At 39.3% G+C, this 14,939-nt stretch overlaps 1 protein-coding gene and 1 long non-coding RNA gene across 5 annotated transcripts in view; one reads left to right on the forward strand and one right to left on the reverse strand.

Moving 5' to 3' along the window:
- Mindy2 (MINDY lysine 48 deubiquitinase 2) overlaps positions 1–14,939 on the reverse strand; it is a 60,885-nt gene that overhangs the window by 32,840 nt on the left and 13,106 nt on the right. For all 3 annotated transcript variants that reach the window (XM_343420.11, XM_017596087.3, XM_039082503.2), the window contains exons 2-3: positions 12,380–12,437; positions 910–974 (exon numbers count right to left, since the gene is read on the reverse strand). In XM_343420.11, the coding sequence (XP_343421.3) occupies positions 910–974; positions 12,380–12,437 (123 nt within the window). The remainder of the gene's footprint in view (positions 1–909; positions 975–12,379; positions 12,438–14,939) is intronic.
- The window catches only part of LOC102551907 (uncharacterized), a 50,884-nt gene that overhangs the window by 26,715 nt on the left and 9,230 nt on the right, over positions 1–14,939 (forward strand). The gene's annotated exons all lie outside the window — the stretch shown is intronic.

Genomic DNA, 14,939 nt, shown 5'->3' on the forward strand with positions numbered 1-14,939 from the left:
AGAGAAACTCTGTCTCAAAAAACCAAACCAAAACAAAAAACAAACAAAAAAGTTAAATTTCTTTTTCTTTCTATTAACAAATACTAAGAATACTGAAGAAAATGAGGCCAGCATTGGGAATGTGCTTTCCTGCTCTATCTTTGCTACAGAATAGGATCTCAAAAGAATGGGCCAAGTATGTGGACTTGTTGAAACTGTACAGCGACAGAACGTGTCCTGACACCTCAGGCAACACTTACTCAGCCTTACCCTAAGCGTAACTTGAGGACTGGCAGTACAAGGTATTGAATTCAATTCTCAGCACTGGAAAAATGATAATCCTTTAAATGATACAAGAAAGGACAAACCAACGACAAATTCACTTGAGAGTAAATTTTTCAGGAAAATGCCAAGTTATCCTGTATGGATTTATAAATGATACCAATAAATCACTAGCACATACATGCAGAGTCTAAAAATTATGGTTTTTGAACCAAATATGGCTCTGAGTTAAGAACTATTTTTACAGTTTTAAAGGGTAGTTTTGAAGAAAGAGAGAGAAAAGAAAGAACAAGCAGCAGACCTGAACTGAAGTAGCTGGCAGAGCCTAATGCACCCCTTCTCTAGTCCTGTACAGGAAAGGTTTCTTTTTTGTTTTCTTTTTTAAAAAATTTATTCTTTTATGGTATGAGTACACTGTCGCTGTCTCCAGACACACCAGAAGAGGGCATCAGATCCCATTACAGATGGTTGTGAGCCACCATGTGGTTGCTGGGATTTGAACTCAGGACCTTGGGAAGAACACTCAGTGCTCCTAACCACTGAGCCATCTCTCCAGCCCCAGGAAAGGTTTCAAACCACAGGCAAAGTTCAATGCATAAATTCATAATACAAAATTGCATGTTTTAACATAAAAGTCATATTTATTACCTGTTCATAATTTACACGTTGAATTTCTGAGATTTCTTTTGGCTTTGCCTCAAGCATGTAATCGCCTGTAAAAAGAAATTATGAATTGCCTTTAAAAAATTCTTTCTGCTTATAAAAGATTTTAATTATAAACTTAAAAAACTTACGTAAGTAAACTGTAGCTGTCTTCAGGCACAGCAGAGGATGGCATCGGATCCCATCACAGATGGTTGTGAGCCACCATGTGGCTGTGGGGAATTGAACTCAGGATCTCTGGAAGAGCAGCCAGTGCCCCTAACCACTGAGCCACCTCTCCAGCCCGACTATAAACTTTTAAACATTGCAGCAACAGGTTGCTTATCAAGTTGGCCCCTTAGTTCTAACCAGAAAGTCCAAGCTGACTGCTCGTCTTATCTAGTTTTCAGTGTCCACAGTGCAATGCTCATGGACTTTCCCTTCCTTTTTCCCTGTTTTCTTTTTTGTGGTACTGTAGACTGAACCGACTCTACTCACTGAACTATATTTCCAGACCCTTTTAAATGAAAAAAATGGGTGTATTGCCAGCATGTATATCTGTGTACATGTGTGTCTGAGGTAGAGTGTCAGAGGGCATCCTGGAGCTGCAGTTATAGGTGGTTGTGAGCTGCCATGTGGGTGCTAGGATCAAACCCAGGTCCTCTGCAAGAGCAGAAAGTGCTCTTAACCACTGAGACATCTCTCCAGCCCCCTCTTCTAGTCTTCAAGATAAAGTCTTACCAAGTTGCCCAGGCTGGCCTTGAACTAGAGCTCCTCCAGAATAACTAGACTTGGAGGTCTATGCCATAAGTCCCAACCTGAATATTCTCTTATTTTACATCTACAATATATTTTGGCATCTTTCTACAACTCATAGAGATCTCAAAGAAAACACCAACTTCGGTTGCTATATATAATTTAATTACTTCTCCAATGATTTTATAAGCTATAGATGTTATCATTTTTTAATGCATGTAAAACTTTTTAATATATTTTTAAAAACTTAAAAAATGTGGAGGACACGTTTATTATGTAGTATCTTTCTGGTCTGTCTCTTTTTCTTCACACACACACACTTTTAAGTTTTTATTTCTGTGTATGGGTTTTTTTTTTTTTTTTTTGCTGCATGTATGTCTGTGCATCATATGTTACTTCAGAGGGTAGGGAGTGTGTCAAATCCCCCGGGGCTGGAATTATAGACAGTTGTGAGCTGTTTCCTGGTGGGTACAATTGAATTGGGTCCTCTGGAAGAATAGCTATTGCTCTCTCTGTATCCATGTCTCTCTGTCTCTGTCTTTCTCTGTCTGTCTGTATGTCTGTCTGTCTGTCTGTCTGTCTGTCTCTCTTTAGACAGGGTCTCACTGTGAGATTGTGGGTGGCCTCGAACTCATAGAGAGATCCACCTGCTTCTGCCTCCCAAGAGCTAGGAATAAAGACATACAATGCCATTCTTAGCATATATATATATATATATATATATATATATATATATATATATATAAAGATTCTGGTGTGCTTGTGTATTGAATCAGGGCTTTGAACATGCTAAGCGTGTGCTCTACCATAGAACTACATTCTATGAATTGCCTGTAAAATTATTAAATGCATATGTCTTTTCTTTAAATTATCTGTATAATTACTATCACTTTATTGAGTTGTAAAAATTCTTTTACATTTTCATCATATTTCTATTTCATTTAGTGTGTGTGTGTGTGTGTGTGTGTGTGTGTGTGTGTGTGTGTGTGTGTGTACCTGTGCATGCACCCATGCATGAGTGCCATGTGGAGGTCAGAGAGCAAGGTGTGGGATTGAGCGCTTTCTGCCCATCATTTCGGGCTTGGGGACTGACATCAGGTGATCAGTCTTGATGGTACCTTTGCTCACTAAGCCATCTTAATGACCCTAAAAGCTCTTTCAAAATTAGAGGAATTAGCACAATTTCTGTGATATATGTAATGGAGATTTTTTCATAGTCTTTTATCTTTCTTACACTTTATGATAGTTTGTTGTTGTTTGCTTGCTGTATTTTTCCCCAAATGGAAATAGCTATGTAGATTCTGAAAGATCCTTAGCTCTTTAGAGTTTACAGATATTTACATATATTTTATTTATCCATTATGTGTCCCCTTTTAAATGTTCAAATCTTTCAATTTAAATGGAATTTCTATTGATAGAAACAGTAAGGAATTATGATGACAGAAACAGTAAGGAATTATGTATGATAGAAACAGTATGGAATTAGCTTCTTACCCAAGTAGCTAACAAGTTAATAAAATGGCTTTACTGTAACCTTTACCTTCTACTTTGAAATAAATTTATAAAGACTACACCAAACATTCGCTTAAGCCAGTGACTCTCAACCTTCCTAATGCTGCAACCCTTTAATACAGTTCCTTCAGTTGTGGTGACTCCCAATCATAAAATTATTTTGTTGCTACTTCATAAGTGTAATTTTGCTACTGTTATGAATCATCATGCAAATATCTGATATGTGATCCACAGGTTGAGTACTGCTGTCTTAGGCTTTGCAACTCTGAAAACAAAAGAATTTCTATAGACATCAATCTAGTATTTTAAGACAGAGAAGTTATACCAGCAATGACTTTATTTTACTCATACAAGAACTATCAACTCTATGTGACACTTATTCAGATAATGAACGTGAGTGGTCTGTTTGCATCCTATATTTTTTTTTTCTTTTTTCTTTTTTTCGGAGCTGGGGACCGAACCCAGTGCCTTTCGCTTGCTAGGCAAGCGCTCTACCACTGAGCTAAATCCCCAACCCCTGCATCCTATATTTTATTGTGTTCTATGTTTCTTTTGCTTTCTTAGCTACCATGTTAGTTGGCCCAGGATGTGGAACATTAGATGAGACAGAATTAAAGGATGTTCTTACAGAAACAAAAGCTTGGGGGCTGATGACAAGACTCTTGATATTTATGTCTTTTAAAAAATATATCCTTGAACACAGAATGAATTTACTGACTCATCTTGGTGTCCCCCACCCCCACCCCGCCGTGTTCTTGATTAGAGTCATATTCATATTCAAGGCCCAGGCTAGCCTTGAAATCAGGCCTCAGTCTCTCCAGTGCTGGGATTATAGGTGGATTTTGCCATACCTGCCTGATTTACCTCTAACAAACAAAATATGATGGAGTAATGAGGTGTCACTTCTATATTAGAATACAAAATATTGTAGCTTTTACTGTTGTACTCTCTACTTTTACTCTGAAGATGTGTTCTGTGTTGTGAGGCTCCTAATGGAGAGGCTCCTATGGCGGGAGGCTTCCAGCCAAAAGTCATCAGGTAACTAATAGCTTTAGTGTCAGAACTATGAAAACCTGAGTCTTGCCATCAACTGAGTGTGTGAACAGCCACCAACTTTCCATAGCTGCATTTTCACTTGAGGTGGCAGTGCTGGTGGGCACCATGTCTGCAGTCTCCTAAGACCTTGAATGAGGCTGCCACCTAGATTCCTGACCGGAAGATGCTGTGAAAGAACAAAGGATTATTGTTTGGTACCATTAAACACTAGGATGATTTATTATCTAGCACAAGACAACTAGTGTTGTAGGCACACAATGCTGGAACCATATAGTTTAGAAAGAATTTGTACTACAGGAATCTGATTGATCAAACCCAGAGCTTTGTTGAGTGGTAAGTTATGTTCTTACCACTGAATTAAACCTAGTCATTAAAATCAAATCTTTTTTTTTCTTTTCTTTTCTTTTTTTCGGAGCTGGGGACCGAACCCAGGTCCTTGCGCTTGCTAGGCAAGCGCTCTACCACTGAGCCAAATCCCCAACCCAATCAAATCTTTTTAAAAAGAAGAAATTGAACTTCTAAGAAAACACCTTTCATTTTTAGACATGTAAATAAATAATCTAAGAGTATACTTTTGTCTAGATTATCCCACCTTTGAGCCTTTGAGTACTTACTTTCAAAACATTCTCTGCATAAAAAAGATACTTGTTCCCCACAGCTCTCCATGGAGCCTGAAGGGAGATGACTGTCAGCTCTAGGACAACAGGGAGTATGCAAGACTCGTATTTCATGAAACAAAAGTATTTTTCCCCCTTCAAGTTTTAATGATTTATTATCTTTTAAAATTATGTGTGAGACAACTAGAAATATAGCTCAGCAGTTAAGAGCACATATTCTTCAAGAGGACCTGAGTTTGGTTCCTAGCACCCATATTACGCAGCTCACGACTGCCTGTAACCCAGCCACAGGACATCCTATGCCTTCTTCTGACCTCCATACGTAGGCACTGTATACACACACACACACACACACACACACACACACACACACACACACAGAGAGAGAGAGAGAGAGAAAATAAAAATGTTAAATATTATATATGTATACAGACATGTGAGCATGAGTGCCTGCAGAGGCCAAAAGACAGTGTCAGGTCTGGAAGTACAGGCAGTTGTAAGCTACCTGACATGGATGCTAGGGCTGGAATGTGAATCATTTGGAAAAGCAGTAGATGCTCTTAACCACTGAGCCATCTCTCCAGCCTTTTTTGCTTGTTTTGAGACAGGTGCTCATTACGTAACCCAGGCTAGTCTTGAACTCGGGATCCTCCTGCCTACTTCTGCAGTACAGGGATTACATCAGGTACCACTGTGTCCAGGGTATTTGTTTCGTGTGTATGTGTGTGTGTGTGTGTGTGTGTGTGTGTGTGTGTGTGTGTACAGAGGCCAGAGGTCAGTCTCTCCTGTTGATCCTTGTGAGCCCTCTACTCTGAGTTCTGAGACAGGGTTCCTCACTGGGATCCAGCATGCATCTAGCAGGCTATGGTAGCTGGCCACTGAACCCCAGGAAGCTTCCTGTTTTGGTTTCCCCAGAAGTGTAAAGCCAAGTGCTTCTACCATGCCCAGCTTTGTGACCTGGGTTCTTGGGGGATCAAACTGGTGTCCTTATGCTTGTTTTTCAGGTACTTTACTGACATGGATGCTGGAACCTAAACAGATAGGCGAGCAAGTGCTTTGAAAGGCGAGTGGCTAGGCTCTGCAGCTGGCCACAGAGTGCTTCCAGAGCAGTTACAAGGCCTTTGTGAAACAGCCGAGACAAAGAGTGCTCTTTTAAAATGGGTTGTTTTAAAAGATAAACATGTCAGATTGGTTTTAGTAGGAAATATGACTGGTAACTAACAAGATTATAAAAAAACCCTAAGTAATATAATGTGTGGTTGTCTATAAAAGAATATATATACTCATATATATACATATATATACACACATATCTATGTGTATGTTTATTTACTTTTTTAATGTTGAGGGTAAGATCTAGTACTTCACACCTGCTAGACAATGGCATGGCTTACCCCTGAATTATATCCCAGCCCTGTGAGATTTTTAAGTTAGATGAAGGATGAAACTGATGCTTTCAGAGGAGTATACTGGTACATAGGCTACCCTGGTAGAAGAATGCTAAGAACTTTCAGCATCTGAATATCAAGGATAGAATCTGGCAAGTAGACAGTTAATCCCAAATGAGCTCAGGAAAGAAAACATAGTTGTAGCTGGAGGGGTGGTTTAGAGGTTAGGAGCATTGGCTGCTCTTCCAGAGGACCCAGGACACCAGCACCCACATGGTGGATCACAGCCATCTGTAACTCCAGTTCTAGGGGATCTGATGCCTTCTCTGGCTTCTGCCTGCACCAGACATGTACATGGTGCATATATACACATGCAGCAAGCAAAACTTTGATACACATGCAAATAAATAAAATCTTTTAAATGAATAAAGTGACATCAGGTGGAAGTGTCACATGCCTTCAGTTTCAGCACTTGGGAGGTAAAGGCAGGCAGATCTCCGAGTTTGAGGCCAACGTGGTCCACAGAGTGAGTTCCAGGACAACTGTGGCACACAGAGAAACCCTGTCTTGAAAAACAAACCAAATCAACCAACCAAACAATGACAAATAGTTAACTGTGGCCAAAATTAAAATGTCTTAATACTGGTCTACTTTTATAGTTCATATTCACAAGGTAATTTTTAAAACATCAAAAATGCTACCATCCTGTTTTTATTACTGTACTGTACTGTACTATACTATTCTTGTTGTCTTAGAGCTGGGTTTTCAATTTGTAAATGATTGTCCTTCCTAATCTGCCGGAAAGATGAAGGTCAGGCACCTCTCTATGTTTTAGGCAACCAAAGAGATGACCAGATGTTGTCTGACTGATGGTCGCTTATAATAACAATAGCTGGGGCAGGAAGTAAGGGAACGACTTCTGGGCAGGCAGTATACAAGACTGATGCAAGAGAAGTGGGAGAATCGAGGAAGGGACAGAAGAAATAGCATGGAGTTAGCTACTAACCTTTGTCCTAATTTTTAACTATCTCATCTCCCACACGGTTCTCACTACCTGCTTACATCTCCATGGGTCAGATGCTCAGTAAATACGTTTGCTGATAAAGAGGGAAGAGACAAGTAAAGGACTGTCAAACACTGTTGTGCTGCATTGTGCTAACACCTATCTTGCCAGGGTATAGTGGGCCAAGGCAGGAGGATTACTGAGCCTGGGAGTTTAGAAGCATGGCTAAACTCTGAGATATAATGGAGAGAACAAGCCTAAGAACCCAAGAGGACCGATGTTAGCCATCACTGGGTTTAGCTGGAGTTAAAACTGTTGTTTGGATAGAAAAGATTTCCATTTGTATCTTGGAGTAACTAGTGATAAAACAGCCAGGCTCACTAGGCTTATGATAGAATTGGTGAGGTGAAGTGGCTCCCCCACCCTACCCACCTTCCTGTGATAAAATGCATATTTTGTAAGCCGTTGTACTCTGGATATGAAGCATTTTTGCATAGCATTGTGATACTATACGGTTTGTCCTAGTTTTATAGTATCTGTCCATCATCCAGAGTTGGCTGCTGAACCCATACAGCTGTGAAGTCTTGCCTTTGTTCGAGCAAACTGTTTTTCAGTTACGAATGAACATCTTAAGATGTTCTTCCTTTAAGCCTGCCTGCCCTTCTTTTCTTCCTTCCCTCCCTCCCTCCCTCCCTCCTTCCCTCCCTCCCTCCCTCCCTCCCTCCCTCCCCCTCTCTCTTTCTCTTTCTCTCTTTCTCCCAAACAGAGTTTCTCTGTGTAACCATAGCTGTCCTGGAACTTGTTCTGTAGACTAAGCTGGCCTTGAACTCAAAGATCCACCTACCTCTGCCTCCAGAGTGCTAGGATTAAAGTATGTATCACTATGCACATCTTATATATTTTTTAAAAGATTCATTTTTAATTTTTATTTATATACAGTGTATGAGTTAGCATGAGTGCTTGCCATGCATGTAGGTACCCATGGAAACCAGGAGAGGTTGGATCCCTTGGATCCAGCCTGGAGTTACAGGCAATTATGAGCTAACTGACATGAGTTTTGGGAACCAAACTCAGTCCCCTGGAAGAGCAACAAGTACTCTTAACTACTACAGCCATTGCTCTCGTCCCTGGAATTGTGGTGTTTTTTTTTTTTTTAAAGAAAAACATTCAAATATGGCATTAGGCTATCTGTGTAATAGCAGCTATAGCATTTTTGTGAAGTTCAGATCATGTCACCGCTGTGTCCAGTGTCCTCACTGAAATCACAGCTCATTCACAGCAAAAATGTTAGTCTTTACATCAGCCAATTTGGGTCCTTTCCAATCTGAATCCATTGACTCTGATCCCATCTCATGCCATCTCCCTGCCCTCTTTGTATTCTACTTAGCATCCTCTTGGCTCTTTAAAGTCCACTAATCTACCCTTTATCTATATATATTTAAGGATTTTGAGTAATTTACCTATAACTATGAGGTCTGCACACAGTAAACATAATTAATGAATATGAAATATATATGTATGTGTGTATATATATTTATATTTTTTCTAAAAGCCCCACTTTCAATTTTTTCTTTTAAACTCCCCCTTATTGATACAGGTGATCGAGAGCAATCACAAGCTGTGCCAATTGTCTTAACATATGACATTACTGGGACTGAGTTTCTAAATTTATAAAAGGGGCCACTACTGACATACCAACAGCCTTGCCCCCAAAATGGTTATCAAACAGACTTTTATGGAAACTGGTACAAGAACAGCTGGAGGCTCAACATATAGAAGAGTCTCCTAGCCCACGGAATCCCCCTGTGTTTTGTAAAAAAGAATTCAGAAAAATGGAGAAGAATAATGAATTTAAGAATAGTTCATGGGGCTGGAGAGATGGCTCAGCGGTTAAGAGTACTGACTGCTCTTCCAGAGGTCCTGAGTTCAATTCCCAGCAACCACATGGTGGCTCACAACCATCTGTAATGGGATCTGATGCCCTCTTCTGGTGTGTCTGAACACAGCTACAGTGTACTCATATACATTAAATAAATACATCTTAAAAAAAAAAAAAGAATAGTTCATAGATAATTCAGCCATTGGGTCCTTTACAGCCTGGACTTCCTTTACCTAAATAATTGACTTGAAAGACTGCTTTTTCACAATACCTTTGCATGAGCAGGATAGGGAAAGGTTTGCTTTCTCAGTACCTACTCTGAACAACAGTGGTCCAATTAAAAGATACCATTGGAAGGTACTTCCATGGGGAATATTAAGTAGTCCAACTTTATGTCAATATTTTGTGCAACAGCCATTGGAAATAATTCATAAGCAATTTCCTCAATCTATCATTTATCATTACACGGATAACATTTTGTTAGCTGATTCTGATGAAAATATTTTAGAGAAAAAAATGTTGAAAGAAACATAGGGAATTTTGCCAAGTCGAGGGTTACAGATTGCTCCAGAAAAAATACAAAGGGGAAAACCATGAGGAGGGGGAAGAAGGTAGAGAGAGGAGAAAGCCATTATGGGTTAGATGAATCATAAAAACATAGCCATGAGGGCTAGCCAATTGGAGCTAAAAGCTGCCCAGATAGAACAAATTATAACTTGGGGTTACTGATGGAGAAGTAGGTTCTAATGGCACAGAGGGTAGACATCTGCCCAGCTCTAGTGCCGATTAAGGCTTAGTGTAAATATAAAGGGTGTGTGTCGTTATCTGGAAACTGAATGATCAAAGGCAGGGTAGAAACCCCCAGATTGAGAGGAAGTACTTTCTACAACACTCCCTTCCCCCTTTTACACACACACACACACACACACACACACACACACACACACACACACAACTTTCTCACCCAGTTAGCTGGTTGTCTGGAACACTTGAGAGAAACTATTAGCTATCTGCTTATCCACTATCCATCTATCCATCCATCCATCCACATCCATCCATCCATATCCATCTATCTATCTATCTATCTATCTATCTATCTATCTATCTATCTATCTATCTATCTATCCATCCACATCCATCTATCTATCTATCTATCTATCTATCTATCTATCTATCTAGTCTTGCTTTGTAGCACACACTGGCCTCAAACTCATAATCATTACTTCTGCCTTAGTCTACTAAGTTCTGGGATTACTGATATATATCATCATACCATCAAATATAGCCAACAGTATTTTATATATGTGTTTATATGTGTATGTGGGTGGTATACATGCATGTGTGTACATACATGTAGACTTTGATATGTGGTATCGTCCCCAATCACTTTATTTTTAAAAAATTGTTTGTTTTGTGATACAATATTTCTATGTAGTCTTAGCTATTCTGGAACTCACTCTGCAAACCAGGTTGGCCTAGAACTCAGATATCTGCCTATTTCTGCCTGAGTGCTGAGATTAAAGACATGTGTCACCACACCCAGCTAGGATTTATTTTCAAGTGTGTGTGGTGTGTGTGTGTGTGTGTGTGTGTGTGTGTGCTTGTGTGCATGTGAGTACAGGTGCTGAGGCCAGAGGTTGTATCCCCTGAGGCTGGGGTTATGGATAGCTGTAAGGCACTTACTATAGTTGCTAGGTTCTGAACAGGTCCCCTGCAACAGCAGTAAAGTGCCCTTAACCACTACCCCATCTCTCTAGTCCTTTATCTTAGTTTTTGAGACAAGATCTCTCACTTAATCTAGAGCTCATCAACTGGACGGATTGCTTGACCAGGAAGCGACAAGGGTTTTCTTACTTCCACCTTCCACATAGCATAGGGACGAGCTGCCACACTCAACCTTTACAGGAATACTAAGGATCCACAGTCCAGCCCTCGTGAGTGTACAGTAAGCACTTTACCAACTAAGCCATCTCCCTAGCAATTGACTAACAATATTTTTTTTCCCTTTTCATTTTTTCGGAGCTGGGGACCGAACCCAGGGCCTTGCGCTTGCTAGGCAAGCGCTCTACCACTGAGCTAAATCCCCAACCCCCAATATTTTTTAAATAAAAATTTAATCACTAAAAATACTAGAAAGATATGGAGAAAGAGATCTTATTTTGTAATATATAAGTTGTTTGCCAAACTGCAAAAGGCATAGTACCATGTATAACCACTTCTCTCTAGACAAGTTAAATTTGATGTAGACGGTCTCAAACTGAATTAAGACTCTTTTGAAAGGGCATTTATTCTTATTATTTGTGTATAAGTGTTTGTCTATATGCATGTATGTATGTGTACAATGTGAAGGCCTAATGCCTATGGAAGCAAGAAGATAAAGTAGAATCCCCTAAAGCTGGACACACTGTGGGTGCTCAAACTGAGAAGGGAGTCCTCTCCAAGAGCAGTCAGTGCTTAGAGGACTGAGCCATCTCTCTAGCCCCTGCTGTCTGTTTTGAGATAAGAAGCCCAGGAAAGAACTCAGCTGAAAACACTGCTTCCTTCAACAAGAAAGATATTTCAGAGGGGATATACTGTAAACTGACATAGGTCCACAAATTACACTTTGGGTAGCAGTATCTCATATCACTACCTTGGATTTTTTTTTTGTTTGCTCTGGTGTGTGTATGTGTATGGTGTGTGTATGTGTATGTGTATGTGTATGGTGTGTGTGTGTGTGTGTGTGTGTGTATGTGTGTGTGTATGTGTGTGTGTGCCTATGTATGTGTGTGTATATGTATGGTGTGTGTATGTGTGTGTATATGTATGGTGTGTGTGTGTGTGTGTGTGTGTGTGTGTGTGTGTTTTACTTCCACTGATGAAACCCAGGAAGGAGCTCACAGATGCCAGACAAGTCCTCCAACACTGAGTTATATCTTCAACCCAACTCCTTCAACTTTAATGCAAGTCAACATAATTTTAAAAAGGTATTTTTGTTATGCAATGCCAAAGTCTTTGTATTATTTCTTATTCTGCAATTTACTGGGATTAATTAATTAGTGTGCTATTCTCTAGATTTTGCCCAGTCTTATTTATAGTTCAAGATTCTAATGATAGAAGAATGTCTTAGCAGCTAAGAATAGTATTATAGTGGTAACATTTTTAATTAGCAGAGTCAGAACTATAATTTTAAAATAGAATATCTAATAGCACCAGTAAAGTAACAGCTTTGAAAACTTCATTTACTGTTGAAAAAGACACAGAAATTACTCAGCCCTGCACTGACCGAGATACTCCATCAGCTGCTCCGCGGTTATGATCTCCATCATCGGTGGGAGTTTCACCTGAAAGAAACAAAGTGTTAGTCCTATAAAACGATGTATGCACACACAGACATACACCCACTATATAAATACATTAACATTCATGCTTATATAGTAAAGTCACCCAAGCATGTGGTTCGTGCCTATACTCCAGGACTCAGTAGGATGGCCGTGAGGTTTAAGACAGTTTGTGATATAACACGTGACTCTTTCTCAAAAAATTGCAGATAAGGGTGAACAAAATAGTAGGTGAAAGTGCTTAACAAATGAGTTTGATGTCTTGAATTTGATCCCAGAAACTCAGGGTGGAAGGAGAGAATGGGCTCCTAATAGTTACCCCCAGACTTTCACCACATACACACTGTGATATATACACACATCAAGACACACATGAACCCTCACCTCTCTCTCTCTCTACACACACACACACACACACACACACACACACACACACACACACACACACAAATAATTTTAAATGATGTTAAAAAGCGGGCTGGAGAGATGGCTCAGCGGTTAAGAGCACCTGACTGCTCTTCCAGAGGTCATGAGTTCAATTCCCAGCAACCACATGGTGGCTCACAACCATCTGTAAAGAGATCTGATGCCCTCTTCTGGTGTGTCTGAAGACAGCTACAGTGTACTTATATATAATAAATGAATAAATAAAAAAATTTTTAAAAAAAAAGCAAATAAAATATCAAAAATAAAGTATTACAAGGTCAGTACTGTCACTGTACTATTTCTAAGGTGATAGAAAATCATATAGCGATATTAATATGTCTGTAAAAGGGAATCATAGAGTCTGTAAAGCTATGTTACTCCTTTTACCATCTAACATAATTGCTAAGACATCCCTGTCACAGTGCCCAGAATAGTAGACAATTCAGTTAATGATCAGCAAGAGGTGCCAGCATGTAACGAGTCATTAATGGAATTGTTTTCTGGAAGTCAAGATAATTATCATAATCATAATTTCAATCTACCTTGGGCAGATTCTGAATGGTTAAAATAAACACAGTATCAAAGTACTAAGCAAACGCTAAGGAATTCATCTGTATGATTTTATTTAAAATATAAAATTTAAAAACTGATAAAATAAGCTGTATTATTTAGAAGTACATATATAGGTAACAAAAACTATTTTTAAAAAAGCAAGGAGATGTAAACCTGTAATCCAGCTTCGACTATGTAGGGGGACCTTGTCAAAAATAAAAAAAATAAAAAAGCCAGGAATAGTGGTACATACTTGTAACCCTAGCAATTGGAAGATGAGGACAGGTGAGTCAGGGGTTCAAGGTCATCTTTGGATATAGAGCATGAGGCCAGCCTATGCTACATAAGACATAAGACAAAGAAAATGATGAAACAAAGCCTAACAACAAAAATCAGTATTACAGTTACTCCTAGAGGTAAAGAGGTACAGTAGAAAGAGCGTAAGAAGCTTCCGGGGTGGTGTAAGCTGAGGTTGCAGGACTGGGTACAAGTCCTTTACCTACTCACTGATCTACCTCACTGACCTAAAATAAGTTTTCACATGAATTGTCAAGGTGAGCTACACATACCATGGCCAATAACTAAATATTTTAATTGACATCTACAACCACACTCTGTTATATTCACAGAATAGAAGAAAAACAAATATTCAGGAAGCTGGAGAGATGGCTCAGTAGTTAGGCACATTAGCATATACATAGGGGCTCACAACTATTTGTAACCCCAGTTCTAGGAGATTAGACATCTCCTTTTGGATTCTGAAGGAACCAGACACATACATACATCCAATCACACTCACACTCATACAATTTCTTTAAAAAGTCTTAAAAATATCCAGAAAGGAGCAGCTGGGGGGTAGCAGTGCGCACCTTTGATCCCAGGACTTGGGAGGCAGAGGCAGGTGGATCTCTGAGTTAGAGGCCAGCCTGGTCTACAGATCAAGTTCCAGGACAGCCAGGGCTACACAGAGAAACCCTGTCTCGAAAAACAGATACACAAAGAATTCTGGGTGGAAATTCCAAATAATTACCCATATCAATGATAGAAGAACATAAAAATTTACTAGTCATTGTTCTCCTTATCAAGGAAACTGTTTAAATCATCAATTTCTCCAATAGCTCCCTAAGAGTTAAAGAACTTTTTCTAAGTTTATGCTACCAAATGTGTTAATGATATATAAAATGTTTTTAATTAATGATAGAATAAGTTTTCAAAATGATCACTGCAAAATGTGGCCGTGTTAGCTTCTCTAAGAGCACGTGACAGCTGGTGCTTAGGGTCAAGTTGTCTTCTCATTTTCTCACTCGGTGGAATCTAAGACACGACAGAGGTTTGCTCACCACACTAACCTAAACGGCTTTTATTTGCTGTAATAATGCCTTCTAAAGAACAATTTTGGCTGCAGCAGTATTCTAATTACTGTCTAGTCCAATTGCCTATTGTAGTGCACTCAGTAATTCTTAAAAATAAAGTTAAAATAATTAAAATACAAATAAATTTCAAAGATTTATCTTTTTACTTATGTGT

This window comes from Rattus norvegicus, chromosome 8, assembly GCF_036323735.1.
Source record: "Rattus norvegicus strain BN/NHsdMcwi chromosome 8, GRCr8, whole genome shotgun sequence".
Lineage (NCBI taxonomy): Eukaryota > Metazoa > Chordata > Mammalia > Rodentia > Muridae > Rattus > Rattus norvegicus.